At 43.2% G+C, this 21183-nt stretch overlaps 1 protein-coding gene across 8 annotated transcripts in view; it reads left to right on the top strand.

Moving 5' to 3' along the window:
• Positions 1 to 21183, top strand: part of Dnah2 (dynein axonemal heavy chain 2) — a 100717-nt gene that overhangs the window by 18675 nt on the left and 60859 nt on the right. For all 8 annotated transcript variants that reach the window (XM_010614897.2, XM_019206161.2, XM_019206162.2 and 5 more), the window contains 14 exons: positions 1408 to 1636; positions 3182 to 3292; positions 3478 to 3716; positions 5005 to 5196; positions 5793 to 5950; positions 6525 to 6612; positions 6960 to 7165; positions 7615 to 7744; positions 7998 to 8180; positions 9227 to 9441; positions 18569 to 18715; positions 19862 to 20018; positions 20334 to 20573; positions 20845 to 21033. In XM_010614897.2, the coding sequence (XP_010613199.1) occupies positions 1408 to 1636; positions 3182 to 3292; positions 3478 to 3716; positions 5005 to 5196; positions 5793 to 5950; positions 6525 to 6612; positions 6960 to 7165; positions 7615 to 7744; positions 7998 to 8180; positions 9227 to 9441; positions 18569 to 18715; positions 19862 to 20018; positions 20334 to 20573; positions 20845 to 21033 (2484 nt within the window). The remainder of the gene's footprint in view (positions 1 to 1407; positions 1637 to 3181; positions 3293 to 3477; positions 3717 to 5004; positions 5197 to 5792; positions 5951 to 6524; positions 6613 to 6959; positions 7166 to 7614; positions 7745 to 7997; positions 8181 to 9226; positions 9442 to 18568; positions 18716 to 19861; positions 20019 to 20333; positions 20574 to 20844; positions 21034 to 21183) is intronic.

The following is a 21183-nucleotide window of genomic DNA, read 5'->3' as shown; positions in this document are numbered from 1 at the left end:
TCTTTGTGCTTTATTTCCAGTTTTTAGAATGAAGTAAATTGTAAAACTTTAAAAAGATCACTTTAAAAAGAGATGAATTGGGTTGGGGATTTAGCTCAGTGGCGCTGTGCCTACCTTACAAGGACAAGGTCCTGAGTTTGAACCCTGGCACCGAAAGAGAGAGAGAGAGAGAGAGAGAGAGAGAGAGAGAGAGAGAGAGAGAGAGGAATATGATCTTAGCATAGAAATGGCCCTTTAGGGCTGGGGATTTAGCTCAGTGTTGCCGCCGCCTGCCTTACAACCACAAGGTCCTGAATTCAATCACTGGTACTAAAAAAGAAAGAAAAAAGAAAAATAAATACAATATTTAGATATAAATTAATGAAGTTACACATTTCTGAGTGTAGGTGTCTTCACTACTTTCTCATTTCTGAGACAATACTGAGACCTACAATTTCAAGGAGGAAAGGTTTATTTTGGCTTGTTTTGTAGAGGTTTCAGTTCACACTTGGCTGGCTCCAAGGGCCACTGGAGGTTGCTCATGGCATGGCAGACAGGAAACAGAGAAAGGGTGAAGAGAGGAGGGGGAAGAGATAAATTCTTCCAGGCCAGTCCCTGGTGGCCCACCTCTTCCTACCAAGTCACATGTACTAAGAGCAAGCCACTTTTAAGCCTCCATAATCCAATTACTTCCCCAAAGCCCCACCTATGAGCTGTGTGACAATTTGGAGGACATTTTAGACCAAACCATAACAGTAAGCAATAACACAAATTCACCAATGACAAAATTGAAAGACAAATGAAAAATTGAGGTGAAAGTATATGCAACTGACACGAGAAATCCTTGGCAGTTGCGTTTCATGCTTTGCCTATGGCTGAAGTGCTTCATCCATTCTATCCTATCCTATCTAATTCCATCCATCTATCCTTCCCTCCATCCATCCAACAAACATTTGCTGAGCACTGCTATGTGCAAGGTTCTATGTTAGGTCCTGGAGCCAAGCTAGATAAAATACAGAATCCCTATCCTTGAGGCATTCTTTCTGCATTTCTTCCTAACATCTCTGCATACAGAATCTGTGTGTCCATGAGAATAAGAAGCATCCCATGATACTCATTTTGTACATTGATAAAAGGATCAAAATAAACTAAGGGGCTAGGCGTGGTGGCACACAGCCGTAATCCCAGCCCTCGGGAGGCTGAGTCAGGAGGATTGCCATGAGTTCATGGCCAGCCTGGGATACAGATAGTAAGTTCAAGGCCAGCCTGGACTACATAGCAAGACTCTGTCACAAAAATTTTTAAAAAAGATAAACTGAGGGACAGGTGACAAAGAATTCAGCCAATCTTTAAGATGGGGAGACTCAGATTCCTTTGGGAATCATGACAGAGCCTGGAGACTGAGCTCTGATATATTGTCTTTCACAGACTCAGAATCAGCTGGTCTACTTCATTCGCCAAACACCGGTCCTCATCACCCCAGAGAACTTCGAGGCGACAGTACAGTTTGGGACAGTCCGGGGTGCCTACATCCCAGCCCTGCTTCGACTGCTCAGTGGTATTTATGCCCCTCAGATTTTTACAGACACAACCTGGCCGGAGAGCATTCGGAATCATTTTACTTCCCATCTGCACAAGTTCTTGGCCTGCCTGACAGGTGAGCAGGAAGGCTGGAGTGGCTGATTTCTTCTTAATAGAGCTTCTCAGGAAGGTGGCAAATTCATCCTGGTCAGTAATGTCTGTTGAATGAATAGAAAATGGTATAGGGCCCAGGGATTTAGCTCAGTGGTTCCACCACATGCCTTGCAAGTGCAAGGTCCCAAGCTCAAACCCCGGTACCGAAAAAAGAAAAGAAAATGGTATAGAATCCGCCCTTTTTGTTGTGCTAGTGATTGAACTCATACATGCTAAACACACACTCTACCAGTAACACTGTTGGCCCTAGTATTTATACTCAAATCAAGATTTTGCTGGGCCGGGGATTTGGCTCAATGGTTCCACTGCCTGCCTTGCAAGCGCAAGGACCCATGTTTGATACCTGGTACCAAAAAAAAAAAAAAAAAAAGATTTTGTTTTGCAGTGCTGTAGATGGACCACAGAGCCTTGTGCCCTACCACTGAGCTACATTCCCAGCCCTTAAAAGAAGATTTGAAATGAAATCTCACTGTGTGTATCCATTTTCATGTGTATATCCAGTACATACACACACACACACACACACACACGCACGCACGCACGCACGCACACATGCATTTTGTTTCTGTGTATCCTTAGTGTCCTAAATAAAAACTACAAATCTTCTGATTTAAAGACTCAAGGACATCAAATATTATTGGATAATAAATATCAGTCACTGGTAAATAAGTTACAATGGTGAAAAGAATCTGCCTTGTAATTCCCATACCTTGTACTGATAGCATATATAGATTTTTAAAATTATTTTATAGCCATTTCTTGTTATACCTCCACGAGGTTTTCCTTTTGCCTTCTGTCATTTCTCCTCCTTTTTCTTTTCTTTCTTCCTTTTTTATTTTTGCAGGTGGGGATTGAATCCAGGACTCTTATATGCTAAGTAGATGCTTTACCACTCTTTTTTATTGTGTTTTGACGCAGGGTCTTGCTAGGCTGCCCAGACTACCCTTGAACTCACAGTACTCCTGCCTTAGCCATCTGAATAGAAGGGATTACAAGCATTCATGACCATGCCAGGCTCATTTCTCCTTTTGATATCAAGAAAGTATAGGTCATAGTTTTCTTCTGCCTGCTGTCCTGAAATGCATATTTAATCATCCCTCAGTATCATGGGGAATTGGTTCCAGGACCCTTTGGAAATCAAAATTCTAGGATGCTCAAGTCCCTTATATAACAGGGTAGTGCTTGCATATAACTTATATGCCTTCTTCTGTATACTTTAAAATCTCTAGACTAACTATAACAACTGAAACAATGTAAACGCTATGTGAATAGGTGTTATACTGTATTGTTTAGGAAATGTTGATAAGAAAATGTCCGTACATGTTCAGCTAAGATACAATTTTTAAAAATATATTTTCTGTCTATGACTGGTTGACTGTGTGGATGAAGAACCTGTTGATATGAAGGGTGGATTGTATGTCCTGGGCCCCCACCACAGTCATACAGTCGTGGTTGTATGATGGATGCGGGGCACCACTCCTTTGAACTCCCATGGTCCTTCCCTTAGACACACGTTACAAACTGGAGGGGCACACCGTTCTCTACATCCCCGCGGAGACTGAGAACATGAAGCCTCAGGTGGTAGTAAAGGACAAAGAGCTGGTGCAGCGGCTAGAAAGTGAGTGGCTGGCACTGCCAGCATTTGGCAGAAGTTGCAGAGGGGAAGAGGCAGCCCAGATGCTGACACAGGAGCTGGGTTAGATGTGCTATGTGGCGGTGTTGGTGGCAGTGGGCTAGATGGGGGAGGGCACAAATGATCAGTGTGAAGACATGCAAGAGTTTTCATACCCCTGCCCACTGCAGCCTCCATGATCCACTGGACCCGGCAGATAAAGGAGGTTCTCAGTGCCCAGGAGACTGTGGAGACAGGAGAAAATTTGGGCCCTCTGGAGGAGATTGAGTTCTGGCGCAACCGCTGCATGGACCTGTCTGGCATCAGCAAACAACTGGTGAAGAAGGGTGTGAAGCATATTGAATCCATCTTGCGCCTGGCTAAGTCATCCTACCTGCTGCCCTTTATGAAACTGGCTCAGCAGATCCAGGTATGTGAGTGGACCAGAGGCTGGGGGGGGATGAGGGTCTGAGAAGAGGAGCCAATCCAATCATCAACACATAGACCGATTGGACTTAACTTGTAGGGAAAGACAATAGCAGTAGAATGGGGTTCCTAAGGAACTTATCGTTTAGGTAGAAAGACATCTAGTTAACCAACAAATAGATGTTGATTATCCTTTGTGAACCAGGCTGGGGATTTAGCTCAGTGGTTCTACCTCCCGCCTTGAAAGCTCAAGATCCCGAGTTCAATCCCCAGTACCATAAATAAATAAATAAATATCCTCTGTGAACCCAACCCCTACCAACAAGCTGAGAGGAAAGGATTTACACAAAATAGGATTAGTACATGGCTTGGGAACTCAAGATGAATGTATATAGTTCAGTTAAGAGAGTTTCCAAATAAGCACTTAAAAAATAAACTCGAAATGGCAACTTGATTATGTTAAAGCAGGATCACACAGGAGATGAATGGTCTATATGATTCAGAGATAGAAGAACTCTCCTCTGGGTGAAATTTTCAACTCATTTGAGGGAATTGAGCCATAACTAGTCAGAGAAGTCTACAGCCCTGGTTGAGAACAGGGCACTGAAGGTACTGAGTGACACCTGCAAGGATGAGATGGGAGTGATGTCCAAGTGGTTGATCGGTAGCTGTGGGATATCCACTTGTACAGCGTTCTGATTTCAACCAGAGAAAATGGAGGGGTAGACAGCAGCCCTGTTGTCTGCTTTCCCAGTCTCTAAAATATTTTCATAGAAAGTGGTGAATGAACCAGGTATGTGGTGCATGCCTGTGATCCCAGTCCTCAGGGAGGCTGAGACAGGAGGATCACGAATTCTAGTCCAGCCTGAGTAATTTAGTGACTTAGTGAGACCCTGTCTCAAAATAAAGCATTTACAAAATAGGGATGGGAGGCTGGGGATTTAGCTCAGTGCTTCCGCTGCTGCCTTGCAAGCACATGGGCCAGAGTTTGATCCCTGGTTCGCCCCGTCCCCAAATAGGGATGGGAATGTAGCTTCGTACAAAAATCCCTGAGTTCAGTCAACAATACTCGAAAAAAGAAAGTAGTAATTGAATAAAAGGTGATATATACATGTATACACTCTGGTCCTGAGTGGGTGGAGAGACCTGAAAGGCTGACTCCTGGGTGGAGTTCACCAAGAAGTCTTCCTGGCAGAGGTGATCAGGATGGTGTTCAAGATGAATTAAAAAGTGTTTGCTGTGAATCAGTTCTTTCTAGTGAGTGAATGTATTCCTGGTTTCTCTGCCGCCAGGATGGCTCTGGTCAAGCGCAGTCGAACCTGACCTTCTTGTCAATCCTGAAGGAACCTTACCAGGAACTGGCTTCCGTGCACCCTAAGGACATCTCCAGCAAGCTCCCCAGGCTGATCAGTCTCATCCGCATCATCTGGGTCAACTCTCCCTACTACAATACAAGGGAGAGGCTGACCTCCCTCTTCCGAAAGGTATGTGGATGCCGGGGCAGACCAGAGAGCGTTAGGACAGTGGACATGTCAGGGCTCAGACATTTGGAAGACAGTGGAATCCCCTGGCAGATGATGTGTGGTCAGAAAGTTGGGGACGGACATAGAGGCTTTTATCAGCACCATCGGCTTTAGTCATGGTCAGAGTTGGGGTCTGGGCTGAATTATGTTTCCAGATGCAAGCAGTTTAGGCAGGAAAAGGACTTTGAGAAGGAGAGTTAAGGCGCATGGGGAGGGAGGAAGGAAGGACAGACTCCTAGGTTGGATTGTGCAAAAGGGAAGACTGAAGTCTGCCTTTCCCTCCTTTCCCAAGATGGAATCTGCAGCAGGGAAGGGGCTTCTGAGCTGGGCTTGCTGGGGCAATGCATCTGCAGAGCTGAGCTGAGGAGCAGCAAAAGGCCACTTAGGACCAGGCGTACACATAGAACCCAATGGTGGAGGACAGGGGTGAGATGGGTCTCAAAAAACAAGTGAGGGAGCTGAGGCCAAGACCTGTGGCACAGTCAGGGAGAAGCAGCAGAGAAAGGGTTGTATGGAAATGAGGCTGGGAATTGAGGCTGTTGGGTGCCCTTTTGCAGATGAGCAATGAGATTATCCGTTTATGCTGTCATGCCATCTCCCTGGACCGGATCTTTGAGGGATATGTCTCTTCCAGCAAGGAGGACCTCCAAGGCTGCATTTCTTGTTGCCATGCTTGGAAAGATCACTACCTGCGGGCTGTACAGATGCATACTCAGTATGATGGGTTTCCACGACCTCCCACATATTGCCCCTTGTCATTCCTACAGTGGGGAGACTCTGACTCCTTTTTTGTGAACTTGTTTTTTGAGGCCTATGGATTGTTTTTCTAGATCTAAGAATACCTTTATCCAGGCAGGTTTTTCTCTTTGAAAGCAGATACTTAGCTCACAGCCTTGTGATCTCCCTACTGTCATAATCTCTCCTTTCAGATTCCAGAAAAGCCACCTGGTCTTTATCTCCAGTGTTGGCCCACACTATAAAATTCCAACCTGGATAAACCTTCTTTTAGAGCTTAGATGCCATGTCTCCTTTCTGGTTCATGTCACCTTGACTCTCTTCCCTTGGGATTCAGGGAAAGTATTTTCAGTATCTTGTTTTATGAACTTCTGGTCTAAGTCTGCATGGGCAAGTTGACCCCTAGTGTTCCCACCTTTTTTTTTTTTTTTTTTTGGTCCTGGGGATTGAACTCAGGACCTTGTGTTTGTGAGGCAGGCGGCAGAACTACTGAGCTAAACCCCTGGTCCTAGTGTTCCCATCTTTTAATTTAGTCCACCTTTCTCCTAACACAGGTTTTCCAGTCGGGGATGGGTCCTAGACCAGACCAGCATATTTGCTCAGGTTGATGCTTTTGTGCAGCGCTGCAAGGACCTGATTGAGGTGGGAAGACTGTTGGGGAAGGATACTCAAAAGCCAACCTCAGACCCTGCAGAACTTCTCTCCAAGAGCCAGGGCAGATGGGGCAGAGAGTGATTAAAAGGCTAAAGCTAGAATTTAACTGCCCTGGCCCTTCCTGCAGAATCATGTGCCCTTCCACCACCTTGTTCTTTTTGGCTTTTGCTGTTATCACTGCCTTAGCATCTCATGTTTCATTCTGCAGCCCAAATTTATCCCCCTGCACCTGGTTGGTCCTACCTAGTTCTTACATATTTGAAGCTGTATCAAAGAGCTCTGGACACACAAGTTCAGAAAGGAAAGCAGGAGCTCTCATGCTGGCTTCTTTTTAGGTATGCGACTGTCAGTACCACTTTGCCCGTTGGGAAGATGGCAAGCAAGGTCCCCTTCCTTGCTTCTTTGGTGCCCAGGGGCCACAGATCACACAAAACTTGCTAGAAATTGAAGATATCTTTCATAAAAATTTGCACATGCTGCGAGCTGTCCGCGGAGGCATCCTGGATGTCAAGAATACCTCCTGGCATGAAGACTATAATAAGTGAGCCGATCATAAGCTGATAGGGCAAGGGAGGGAGATCTGGGGAGAGGAGAATAGGAGGAATGGTGAAATACGCAAAGGGAGTTGGGAAGACAGGGGTGGGAAGGGTGGGAGAAAGCATCAGGGAGGCAGGTGGCTGGGTGGGTTCAGTGTTCCAGATCACCTTTCCGGACTTGAATCTTGGTTCTGCCGCATGCTGGGTATGCATCATGAGGCAGATTACATTAGGTCAGGGCCACTGCTTCCTCATCTATAAATAAGTTAATGATAGAACCTACCTCTTAGCATTGGTTAGAGGATGAAATAGATTCATGGATGAAAAGCACTTAATGCAGTGCCTGGATTGCAACAAGCACCAAGGCACGGCAACATATACGATTCTCACCCAGGGAATGTGTTTGGGCACTGCTGAGGGCACCCACACTTCACTTGTCTTTCTGATGGTGCAGATTCCGCACTGGAGTCAAGGACCTGGAAGTGATGACCCAGAACTTGATCACCTCAGCCTTTGAGTTAGTTCGTGATGTGGAGCATGGGGTGCTGCTGCTGGACACCTTCCACAGGCTGGCGACCCGGGAGGTGCAGTCACCTGCCCCTTGTGATCTCTCTGCTTTCCTTTAGTTCCTCCTGAACTTTCCAAGCACCATCCACCCACACATGTACCTTTCCCCACCCACTGAACCTCCCATGCCTCTTTTATTCCATCTGTACCCCTGGCTCTTACATCTCTAAGAACTATAGCTCCTGCTGTGTGGCAGAGCTTTCTTCTGGGACCAGTGACTAAAGAAACCCACCTCCATGGGGGACATCATTCATTTCTCTCTCTTCTTAGGCCATCAAGCGAACATACGACAAGAAGGCAGTTGATCTGTACATGCTGTTCAATAGTGAACTGGCCCTTGTGAATCGTGAGCTAAACAAGAAGTGGCCGTATCTGGAGCCCTACATGGGCCAGTATTCAGGACAGGCACACTGGATGCGGATCCTCCGGCGGCGCATAGACAGAGTCATGAATGTAGGTGCCTGGCTTCCTCCAGCCTCGGTCCCTAGTGAGACAGCAGGCTGTGCTGTGGGCAGGAGGGTGGAGAAGGTCCAGAGAGGTTCCCTGCAGAGTTTTCATGACCAGAGATGGTCAGATGAAGGGAGGGACAGGTTCCATTCAGTGAGGCAGACCCTGGGTTTAGTTCACAGAGAGGGAACTGGTGGCCAGTAGAATAGAGGTCACTTTAGGAATTTCAGGCAGGTCTGGGTGGAGAGGAGGAATAGGATCAGTGTTGAGCAAGTTGGGCAAGCAGAAGAGCAATACAAACATCATCTAAGACTTGGGCAGGTCTTTCTGGGCCTGGTCTCAGTGAGAACAAAGAAACAAGGCAAAACCCTTTAAAACTTTTTTGGGGGGAATATAAGTCAAAAGTTATTGAGGAAGTGACTGCTATTGTCAGATTAGTTCTAGGAGAAGATAAGGCAGCCTTCAGATACCTGGGCTAAGATAGGCCAGGATCTGCTACAACTAGTTTTCAACTTTGTGCCTCTTAAATCCTTCAACTTCTGTTGTTGTTTAGTTATTATTTTTATTAGCATATACTAGTTGCACAGAATAGTGGATTTCTGTGTATGCATATTTGTACATGCCTGTGACATGCTTTGATCATTTCTACCTGTTGTGACACTTTGCCCTTCTCTCCCCCTCCACCTCATTGCCCTCCTCTTTCATAGTCTCCTTTCTACTTTCATGTCTACTCTTTTTTTTAGATTCCACTGTGATTCATTTTTTTCTCCCAACTATTTTCTTGTGCTGAATCTCCATGCTTCTTCTTCCTCCCTTTGACTCCCTTCCCCAGTGTGCCTTAGTCTGTGTCTTCTTACAATGTTGTCTGAGTCAATCAATTTCCACAGCCTGCCTTACCTGTATTATTGGTGTGCATGCGTGCATGCGCGCATGCGTGCATGTGTGTGTGTGTGTGTGTGTGTGTGTGTGTGTGTGTGTAGCGTGTCTTTCAGTGATGGTTCCACCTGGAGGAAGATGAAAAGAGCCTCCCCTCCTGTGTTCTCCCCTCTTAGTGCCTTTCTAGTGCCCATTTCCTGCCCCATATTGGGACTGGAGAGGAAAGTGTACACACCTACCAGCAGATGGTTCAGGCCATTGATGAACTGGTTCGAAAAACCTTCCAAGAATGGACATCAACACTGGACAAGGACTGCATTCGGCGGCTGGACATCCCTTTGTTACGGATCAGCCAGGAGAAGGCGGGCATGCTGGATGTCAACTTTGACAAGTACAGGATGTGCTCTGTTCCTTCTTGCTACCCTCGGTGCCAGTCCCCTTCTCCAGCTCTCCCGAGCTTGACTCCCATCGTTTGGTTTCTCTCTCCATTCATCTGTCTCTCTCACGCATACTGCAGTATCTTTTCTATTGCTTCTTCTTTTAGCTTTACAGCTTATTTAAAAACAAAACTAAAAACTAAAAACAAAGCAACCCACTCACTTACACTACTAAACCAGCGATACAGATGTTCTGCCACTAGATGGCCACGATGGCTCGGCTAAATCATCCAAGCCCTGGGCCACAGTCTGAGCTCTCGTGAGAACTGATGGATGGGCTATAAAGCCATGTCCTCGCCTATTTTGAGCTTTAAAATTGTGACATTTTGTATTATGATTTTAAATATATGACTAATCCATGAATCAATGTATTCTAAAATATGCAGTGAGTGCCACATATATAATAGGAACTGATAGGCACAGTGAAGGTGCAGAATGACAAAGTCCCGCCCTGAGGAAGCCGGGTGGAAGGAGAGAGGAAAGCCATCTGTCTACAGAGTTTGCAAACCTTCTGGTCCCAGGTTTTCCCCAAGCAGAAGGAAATAACTGCCCACATGACTGGTTTGGACTCCCTCTTGTCATCATTTGTGCCCTGGAGTATGTGTCAATTCCCATGCTCCTAGGCTAGTGCTCTGGCCTTCACTTTACCCATGTTTATTGGGTACAAGTGAAGAAGGGGCTTTGCCTTTGCTAGCGAAATCCTAAGTGAAGATGGGTCCCAGGGACAGGCTAGGCCTCATGTGTCTGTCCTGGAGCCGAAGGTGGTCTGGCTGGGAGAGGTGGCACACTACACTTGAGAAAGAACTTTTGTCACATCACCCAAGACAGCCACCACATTTCTCTGTTTTTTTTTTTTTTTTTTACTTAAAATAAAAACCTCTCTGAGGTTTTCATTAGGCAAGATAACATATGTAAAAGTCCTTATAAAAGTCCTTACAAATGATAAGCAGTCAATAAATATTATTATTATTATTATTATTATTAATTATTTTATTTTACTATTGGTTCTTGAGACAGAGTCTCACTATGTAGCTCAGGCTGGCCTTGAACTCACTATGTAACCTAGGCTGGCTTGAATTTATAGCAATTTTCTTGGTTTAGCCTCTTCAGTGCTAGGATCCCAGGCATATGCCACCACTCCTGGCTAATAAGCATTATTTTTACCTTAAAAATTACCTCAAAAAACTTGAGGAATATGGGAGTCAGGAACTTAGGAGTCGGATGTGGTGATGTGCACCTCTAACCGCAGCTACTCAGGAGGCTGAGGCAGGAGGATTACTTAAGTCCAGGAGTTTGAGACCAGGTCAGGCAACATAGCCCATCTTTAAAAAAAATTTTTTTTAGCAAAGTGGTATACAGTTTTAAGCCTTAAAACAGTTTAACCTTTTAAAAGGGCTAATAAATGCACATTGTACAAAATTCAAGACACAAAAAGATAGAGAATAAAAGTCTCCCTTCACTGCTCTTCCCGGATCTTCTTGTAACATTTCAGAGATAAACATATATGCCTACATAAGCATCCTTTTTTTTGGGGGGGGGTGTACTGGGGATCAAACCTGAGTCCTTGTGCTTGTGAGGCAGGCGCTAGAACAACTGAGCTAAATTCCCGGCCCTACCTTTTTGAAATAAATAGTGTAATATAAAAATTGTTCTTTGTATTCAAAGTAATTTTGAAATATTTAATTTTTCCATTATAAAATTAATTATTGATCATTTTAGGAAAGTTGCAAAGTATAGGAAAGTAGAGGAGGAAAAAAATCCCCCAGAGATAACCACTTTGTTTTTAGTTTTTTTTTCTTTTTGGTGGTGGTCTTGGAGATTGACTCCAGGCTCTCAGGCAAGTTAGGCAAACTCTGCCATTGAGCTATAGCCCAGCCCTGAGAGATATCTAGTTAGAATAATGGCTGCTCTTATCATCTCTTATCTGGAGCACTTTTTGCATAATCTTTACAGTAGAGTTTAAACAGACCACTTTAGACCAAATATTTATGGCCTGGGTTTATGTGATACCCAAATAATAGCTACACACTTCTTTCAAACTAAATAGGTATATATTCCTGTCCTTTGGCAGTGATTTTCTAGAAAGATATGATACTTTTATTTTGTGGTTTTAAGATAAAACTGTTTCAACCTGGTAAATAATGGAAGTGAAAGAGCTTGATGGTAAGTGAAGGATTTTTCAGTTTGTAAAATTTATTAACGCTCCCCAGGAGCACAAATAATTTTATCGGGTTTACTGTTCATGTTCAAGGTCTGGTTAAGATCTTGAAATAAGCACACTTTTTGAAATGTCCTAATGGGCCTTTGAATTACCTGACTCTCTTAGTTCTGGGAGACTTCCAGTCCCTAATAGTATTTATTTTATCCCACAAGAGGTTTGGTTATCCCATGTTATATCCAAAATATTTGAACTATGAAGTCCAAATTGGCTTTTACCACTTTTTATGGCCAGACGAGCTTTACAGATTGCCTTTAACACAAACATATTGCAGATGTCTGCTATATCCTGGTTGAAAGACCGGTGTTATCACTCTGTACAGAATGGTGGAATTTCCCCAGAACAGGAAAGGGGGTCCTGATGGCTGTCATCTTTTGTTCCTAAGACATTTTTGTTTCTTACAGCACTTTCCCACATGGTCAGTTCATTCTGGGCCATCAGCACTGGACTTGGCTGGCTTCACTTTCCTACTTCTATCACCTGATGACACGTTTGGAGATATGTTATAAAAATATTTTACAAAAACAATTTCCCCAATGGATTTTTAAAAGAAATTGTATTTGTCAATACAATAGAATTTGTACTCTGGAAATTTATTGACAAATATTTGTCAAAGACTGAACATCAGTCTCAAAAAAGATTCTTTAAAGGATTTTCAGCTTCACCTCAGGAAGATAGTGTCCAAATGAATTCTTTCAACTGACAAATTCAAACTGAATATTGTGCTTTAAAGTTATTTTGAAAATCCTGTGCAATTGAGAAAAATAAAGGAATATTTTATTTTGGCTCCTTGTTAACCAATGTTTGCCCAAGTGGGTTTGCCTTTATGTTTATGAACAGACAAATTCAAAGCCTCCAGTTTGAGGACAAGAATATGTTTATGCTACTAGATACATTGCCATTTTATTCAAGCCCCTCTAGCCTCCCCATATAGCTGTAGCACAGGTTTTTGGTCAAATTGCTATTCAGTGTTTATTATGACTCTGTCAGTATTGTTGACTGCTGAGTTAAGTAATGTTATGTTATATACAGTAGCTCCCTGTAACAGCAATCCAAAAATATTACCTTGACTTTTTTTTTTTTTGAAAGACTACATTCATCCATTTTCAGGCATCTACTGGGGGTCTTGGAGAGAATCCTGAATGGGTAAGGGGACTACTTTGGTTCTTTTCTTGTTTGCATGATATTTGATCTTTTTGAAATAATTATCTATTTTTGTTAGTGTACTGTTGTTCACTCTCATTATTTCTTCCAAATCAACTAATGAAATCCCTTTGAGTAATACATTTCCTCATGAGCTGACATATTAGCTATTTATTGATTTCACAATTTTCTCAGATCTATCCCTCCCCTGTGCTCCTGCTTTGTCTGACTGGTTGGTTTTAAGGTCTTTTACTGAGATATTATCCTGGGGCTTTTCTGAGTCTGACCTTGTTGAGATATTTCTTTCTGTGATGTTGGGGGTGAAACCTAGGACCTCTCACATTGCTAGATAAGTACTCTACTGCTGACCTACAACTCTAGCCCTCTTGTTTGATTTTCTATTTTCTCTGTCTTCCTCTTTCTTGGTTTATGACTTTGTTTTGGTAGAGTACAGTCTTTCTTTAAGAAAAATGTATAGGAATTGAAATTTTAAAGTTCTTGCATTGTTGGCAACAACTATTTTCTGCCCTCTATTTGCTGAACATTTGCCTGGGTTTGGAATTCTAAGGTGAAATTGTTCTAGATTTTGGCTCTTCTTTGACTTTGGAAGTTTTTTTGTCTTTTTTGTTTGTTTGTTTGCTTGCTTTCTGTTTTTAGACAAGTTCTCTTTGCATTGTTTAGGCTTGTCTGGAGCTCCCAATCTTCCAGTCTTAGCTCCCTGAGTAGCTGGGATTACAGGTGTATGTGACTGTGCTTAGCTGGAGGCTCTTCATGTCTGTGATCCATGGTTTATTTGTGTTTGCGAGAGGCCTACTCACTCTGAAGAAATTTTCACTATTTCAGAAATAATGCACATTTATCAGTGGAGATCTTCTGGGTTTGAAAAAAATATAGCCTTTCTTCTACAACCTCTTAAAGCATGTTTCACAGATAGATGAGCACTTGGAAATAATTGCATTTATTAGAAGATTATTCTCCTGTAAGGAAGATAAAAATAGGATCTTTTGCAAAGCTTGAAATGTAATATTTTCTCCTATACTGTCAATTCCATTGTTGCCTTAGAACAGACAAAAGGTCTGGAATTTTTCCCTCAAAATTCTTTCCAAATAACACTTCAGTAGTGTTCAGAGTGTACTTTTGTGAGAGTATCTTTAAATAATGGAGCATTTCGTATTTTGTAATTAAAAGGTAGAATTTCATTTAAAAAAAATTAAAAGACAAATTTTAAAAATCAAGTGCTTTTTATTCAATATTTTTATCTTAAAAGTATTCCATATTTTCTGATTTTATTCTTTACATTTAAATCTCTTATGTTTAGATCTTTTGAAATTTATTTTGCTGTAGGGAGAGAGGTATACTTCAAGTTTAGTTTAGTTTTTTTTTTCCCAGATTGCTAGCTGATCACATCTCTGTCTCTCTCTGCCTTTCTGTCTCTCTGTCTCTCTCTCTCGGTGCTGGTGACTGAACCCAGAGCCTTGTGTGTACTGAACAAGCACTGTACCACTGAGCTACATCTCTAGTCCCCTGATCTCATTTATTGAACTGATATCTTTTTTTTTGAACTGCTATCTTTATAATAACAAATTCCCAAGTATATCTCTCTATTTTGGGATTCACTATTCTGGTCTAGTGTTTCTGTCCATTCATGTTCAGGAACTAAACTGTTTTAATTATTGTGCTCATTACTTTCCTTTTCTCAGTTTTCCTGGCTATTTTTTGATATTTATTTCTCATAGCAATTTCTGAACCAAATTGTTTAGTTCCAAAAGTAGCACCGCCCCCTTTTAATATAGTATCTTGCTTTGTAGTTCAGGCTGCTTGAACTCAGTATATAGCTTAGGTTGGACTTGAACTTGTGTCAGTCCTCCTACCTCAGCCTCCTCAGTGCTGGGTTTGTAGGCATGCAACATTATGCCTGGCTCATTTCTATTTTTATAGGAATAGAGATTAAGAGTTAACTTTAGAAGAATGTATATCTTTATGATTTTGAGTATTCCAGTTTAAGTCCTATATTTTGCATGTCATTTTTCCTTATATATACAGAATCTGCCAAAAATTGTGTGCACACTTCAGGAAAAGAAAAACTTGTATAAATATTGTATACATAGTCTAATACTAAATTTATTAAGACATCGTAAGATTGATGCAAGTAACTTTTTTTTTTTGTACCAGGGATAGAACTCAGGTCCCTCCACTTGTGAGGTAGGTAGTGGAACCACTGAGCTAAATCCCCAGATATTGTTACTTTTGGCCTCTAAAATTACAAGAGATGTGAAAGGTGGTGACCATTAGCTTCTATACATTTGTTAGCATGGTGAACTGCTGCTTGGGTAATTTTGGTCATTGAGATGGATGCATGTGCATTTTTAATTTGTTCTCTAAGGGATAGCAGTGAAGTGGGTTTTCTGCAATATATGACATCCTCTAGGGTCCGCCATATGAAGGGAACACCATCTGTTGAAAAACCATCATACTGCCGGGCATCGTGGCGCACGCCTGTAATCCCAGCACTCGGGAGGCTGAAGCAGGAGGATCGCTGTGAGTTCGAGACCAACTTGGGCTACATAGTGAGTTCCAGTTCAGTCTCAACTACATAGTGAGACCCTGTCTCAAAAAACCAAAAAAAAAAAAATACTATTTTTCTTTTCCTGAGGTGTATATACATTTTTTGGTGGACTTTGTTTATATAATATCGGATATTTTATTTTTACTGCTTTAATTATCATTGGTCTCTTTTCTTCCATAATAACACCTAACTGGTTGTAGTCAGTTTTTATATTAGAAAGCTTTTATTTTTATTTTTTGTACCTAGTCACTTTTACAAATATCTTATTGTTTAAAATAGATACTTTTCCATTAAAAATATCTTTAAAAGGCCTGCATGGTAGTACATGCCTGTAATTCCAGCACTTGGGAAGCTGAGGCAGGAGGATTGCTGTGAGTTTGAGGCCAGCCTGGGCTACATAGTGAGTTCAAGGCCAACCTGGACTAAATGGCAAGATCTTTACTTAAAAAACAACAAAACAAGTTTCTAAATTAGGAAACATAGACAGATACATACTTAAACTCATACGCCCAGTTTAATAGTTACAGAAAACACACGCCTTTGCACTACCACCTGAATGAAGGATAGATACCTCCAGCCCAAAAGTCACCTCGCCCATCATTACTTTCAGTTGAGATGGTTAACATGTAAAATTCAGGAGACTTTATATAAAAATCCACTCTCTGCCTTCCCTTGAGAAGTCAGAAAATGTGGCTGTGCTGGGCCAGGTGGAGCCATGGGCAGTGACCTTCTCAGTTGGAGTGCACACATGTGAGCTCGGCTTGCGGCCAAGTGTCACTTACTGTTCATCGTCATGCTTTCCTTGGAGATAGCTGAATTTCTGAACTTTGCTTCAGAATATAAAAATAGAAGGAGCTGGTAGTAGTTGTAGGATGTTGGAAAGTGGGCCTGAGGGAGGACATGTGGTTCTGGTGTAGGCAGGAGGGTGCTGCTGTCTCTGGGGTGCTGCCCATCCCTGGTGATGCTCTTCCTCAGTTCTGCTCTTCCCTGGAGGTATTCTTTCTGGGGTGCTGGTCTTCCTGGGGTGTAGTTTTTCCCTGAGGCAAGAGCTCCAAGTTTCCAGACAAGATTTTTTGTGGCAACACTGACCTTGAGGTATCTCTGAGACACACAGGGGAGTGATGTCTGGGAGGCAGTTGGAATACATACAAGTTTAGAGCTCCGCAGGACGTGGTGGAGCATGCCTGTAATCCCAGCCCTCAGGAGGCTGAGGCAGGGGAATCACAGTGAACTCAAGGCCAGCTTGGGTTACATAGTGAATTCAAGGCTGCTACATAGCAAGACTGTCTCAAAAAATAAGAAACAATGACAAAAAAATCCAAAAAACAAAAAACAAAAAACAAAACAAAAACCCAAGTCTAGAGCTCAGCCATGTTGATCTGGAAGTGATTGGCTTGCAGAGGAAGCTAGAGCCAAGGGAGTACATGATGTGATCCAGGGAGAGTTACTGAGCGTGAAGTCTTGAGGAATCCATTTACGGGAGCAGTAGGGGAAGCAGATTCTTTACTGTGCTCCAGCACCTGGCTCAATGATTCCCAGTGATAGTGGAGAGGGGAGGCTGCTGCTAGAGTGGGAAGAGTGGAGAAGGGAGAGCTATGATGTACAGTTAGGGAAAAGCATGTCTGAAAAAGTAGGGTGCGTCCCACAGTGACGTGAAAACCTACAGAAAGATCCAGGAGAAGAGCTGAGAAGCATCCCTGGGGCTCAGCTGTGAGAATCCTTGACAAGCTTGAAGAGTTTCAGAGGTGACAGCTGGGTGAAATGAGGAGCCTGCTCTCCGGGGATGAGAGTGAATGGAAAAGACAGAAAGGGAACCTTCTAGGATAGTCCTTTAGAGGAGCCAAGGTGTGAAGGGGAGGTCAGAGTGTGGAACCTGTAGCAGGATAAGTTTATTTAATTTAATTTTTTTTTTTTTTGGTACCAGGGATCGAACTCAGGTTCTTGAGCTTGCAAGGCAGGGGCCAGAACCACTGAGCTAAATCCCCAGCCCTTATTTAATTTATTTTTGAGAGAGGGTCTTGCTATGTAATTCAGGCTGGCACTGAACTCATGGTGATCCTCCTGCAGGATAAATGTTGAAAAGAGTTGTTTTTATTTACAAATTAAGACTGAAGCAACTTTCCATATTTTGATGGTAGGAAGGAACTAGTAGGTTGAGGGTATTAGTAGGTTGAATTGGAGAAAATGGTATCTGAGAAAGGAGGAAACAGGGAGCCTGGCAGGGGCAGTTAACCTTGGGTGTGGGGAGGAATTCTGTCGTAAATGGCAGAGGTCCTACTCGTGGAGACAGCTAAGCTTACAAGTTTTATAACAGGAAGTGGATGGAGTTCTCCCCGATGGCTTTTTAATTTCTGTGATTATGAGGCAAGGCTCTCTGCTGAGAGAGTGAGAGAGACCATCTTCAAGAAGAGCGGAAAGGATTTGCAAATAGTTTCTTGAGGGAATAGGAAGGAGAGCAGAGTGGGCAGACAGAGGCCTAGAGAGCCTACGAGAGAGGAGAGACCCTGAGAGCAGAATAGTGCTGATCTATAGGGTCCTGTGACTTTCTGTTGAATCACTCAGATTGGATTTGACCAGCATTTGGGGTTTGTTTTAGATGATTTACGCTAAAAAAATGAGACATAAGAGTGAGGATTGGTGCAAAAGGGATGTAGCTCTGTGGAGGATGCAGATGCTTAGCACATATGAGACCCTGGATTCAATCTCCAGCACCAATAAAGACAGACAGACAGAACAGGGCATTTAGCTTAGTGGTGATGCCACCTGCCTCGCAAGCTCAAGGTCCTGAGTTTGATCCCCTATACCAAAAAAAAAAAAAAAAAAAAAAAAAAAAAAAAAAAAAAAAAAAAAAAAAAAAAAAAAAGAAAGAAAAAGAGAAGAAAAAAAGACAGACAGCAGGCTCTGTGGAGGACAAAGTGAAAGTGGGAGGGAACTGTGAGGCAAGAAGAGAAAACAAATCTTTCCTTTTGCTTAAGTGGTATGGGGAAGGAGCAAATATAATTGTATCTGGTCCGTCTTTGTCACCCGGAAGTTCTATTTCCCCCTATCTCCAAATTCCTTTGTGCTTCCCAACCCCACACTCCTTGTTCCATTGCTGGCTCTAGTTTGTCCTCTCTACAGTCCACTCCACTGCTCTGCTTTTCTGTCTCTCCAGGTCCCTTTTGATTCTCTTTGTGGAGATTGACTACTGGGAAAGGCTGCTATTTGAGATTCCTCATTATGTGGCAAATGTAGCTGAGCGAGGGGAGGACTTGCGCGTCCTGAGGGAGAATCTGCTACTTGTTGCTCGAGACTACAATAGGTATGGTTCCAGTCCCTGTAGCCCTTCTGGATGTGGTTTTGTTCTCCTCTTTGTTTTATCTACCCTGTGATATTGTCCATTCCCTACAATTTCTGAACCTTATTACATTTTGTCCATATAAAAAATGTTTTCCCAATAATTCTCTTATGGCCCTATCATTATTTCTGTCCCTTGTATTGTAGTTTTGTCTTTTAGCTGTAGAGAAGAGAGCAAACCAACCAGGTCCCTCCCACCCCATAGGACCCTTCTTTAGAAATGAAGCTGAGTGGCATTAGTATTATGGGAACAAGATGACACCAGGTTCATTGAACCAAGGCCATGATGCCTCCATACCACTCCCATCCCCTTGGTCTCTAAACTCCTGTTACCCATCCCTGGAGTGTCACTTTGTTCTGTGTTATGTACTACCTTAGTAAGTTCAGATTGCTGTAACAAAATATCATAGATTGGGTGACTTATAACAACAGAAATTTATAATTCATAGTTCTGGATGCTGGGAAGTCAAAGATCCAGGTAGATTTAGTGTCTGGTAGGGCCCTTTTCCTGGTTCATTGATGGCCACTTTCTGCTGTGTCCTTACATGGTGGGAGGCAACAGAAGCTTTCTCAGACCTACTTTATCAAGGCGCTAATTCCATTCATGAATGCTCAGCCTTCATGACCTAATAATTTCCCAAAGGCCCAATACCTAACACTGTCATCCTGGAAGTGAGGATTTCAACTTAGGGACTTGGGGCACCTGGGATGGGGGAACACAAGCATTCAGACTGGAGCAGGTAAGTTTCTCAGTCCAGCTCAGTGAAAGTCCAAGGGATGGAACAAGTAATCTTGTTTGAGTATTTAGAATTGCTGTGTTCAGTATGGTAGCCTCTAGCCACATAGGACTATTTGCATTTAAATTAATTCATTAAAATTTTAAAACGTAGGTGCTCATTGGCACAGGCCACATTTCCAGAGCTCCATAGCCACATGAGACTACTGTCAACTATATTGGACAGTCCACATTTTAGATTTCGACCATGACAGGAAGTTTCTTTTGAAAATACTGGTTTAGAATTGAACCTTCAGATTCCCTCACCCAGTTTCCTGGTGTTGAGAGGTCTTCAGAGTTTGTCCCTACCAGCTGATAGTCCTCTCTTATACACAGGATTATTGCCATGCTGTCCCAAGATGAACAGGCCCTGTTCAAAGAACGTATCCGATTCCTGGATAAGAAGATCCACCCTGGCCTAAAGAAGCTAAATTGGGCCTTGAAGGGGGCCAGCGCCTTCTTCATCACAGAGTGCCGCATACATGCCAGCAAGGTGGGCCATAGCCAGTCGATCCTAAGACCTACAAGGGTGATAAAAGGCTGGCTCATGGGTAACCAACACAAGTCTGGGGTGGGGGTGGAGAGTCTTGGGAGTAGCACACAAGAAGTTAAGTGTGTTGGTGAAGGACTTCTTTTATGTTAGCAGCTCTAGCTAGAGAGCAGGGGGAGGGGAGGATCAGGTCTATAGGGTCTGAAACTCCCCCATGGGAGGAAGATCCAAGATACAAGGTGCCAGGACAGTTCAGTGGAAGAGGTGCTAGTTCATAGATGGTGGCCATCTGTGAACCACGGTGGGATTTGACTCTAGGTGCAGATGATTGTGAATGATTTCAAGGCCTCCACTCTGACCATTGGCTGGCGGGCCCAAGAGATGTCAGAAACACTGCTGGTTCGTATTAGTGGCAAACGAGTGTACAGGGACCTGGAGTTTGAGAAAGACCAAAGAGAACATCGGGAAGGTGTACAGCAGAAATTGGTAAAACTACACCAGGATGTGGTAAACATCATGACCAACTCCTACGAAGTCTTCAAGAATGATGGCCCTGAGGTAGGGGTATGGTTCCGAGGGCTCTGTGTTGGACAGAACCTCTGTCCCTGGTCTCAACATACCATTCTCTTCCCCTTTTACTGTGTTTCTCAGTCATCCTTTTCTAGTCCTGGATTCAGCCAGCCTTGAGTCTTTCTAACCTCCTCCTCAGGACTCAGTATCCTACCTTTCTGTTTAAGCAGCCTGTCCTCTTCACTGCCAGCTGGCTGACATTGCCAGGGCCTGCTCTGCATTACCTCAGGGCTTCTTTCTCATCCTCTTTCCCCACCAGATTCAGCAGCAGTGGATGTTGTACACGATTCGGCTGGACCGCATGATGGAGGATGCCTTGCGCCTGAATGTGAAGTGGTCACTGCTGGAGTTGTCCAAGGCCATCAACGGGGATGGGAAGACCACTCCCAACCCACTTTTCCAAGTTCTTGTCATTTTGCAAACTGATGTGCAGGGAGGTGGGGCACAGGTGAGAACTACTGTGGCTCCAACAGGTAAAAAATATCACACCTTATTCATCAGTTTCCCTCAATCCCTAAACTTGATCTTTGGCCTTGGCTGTCTACAATGGCCCCCAAGTCTGGTCCTGAAGAATTCAGCCTTATCAGTCCTGAGGCTT

The sequence above is a fragment of the Fukomys damarensis genome, unplaced genomic scaffold (assembly GCF_012274545.1).
Source record: "Fukomys damarensis isolate Sample0158 unplaced genomic scaffold, DMR_v1.0_HiC HiC_scaffold_13, whole genome shotgun sequence".
In the NCBI taxonomy this organism is placed as follows: Eukaryota; Metazoa; Chordata; class Mammalia; order Rodentia; family Bathyergidae; genus Fukomys; species Fukomys damarensis.
The sequence above is the reverse complement of the archived record's forward strand: the minus strand, read 5'-3'. Positions and strand labels throughout refer to the sequence as shown.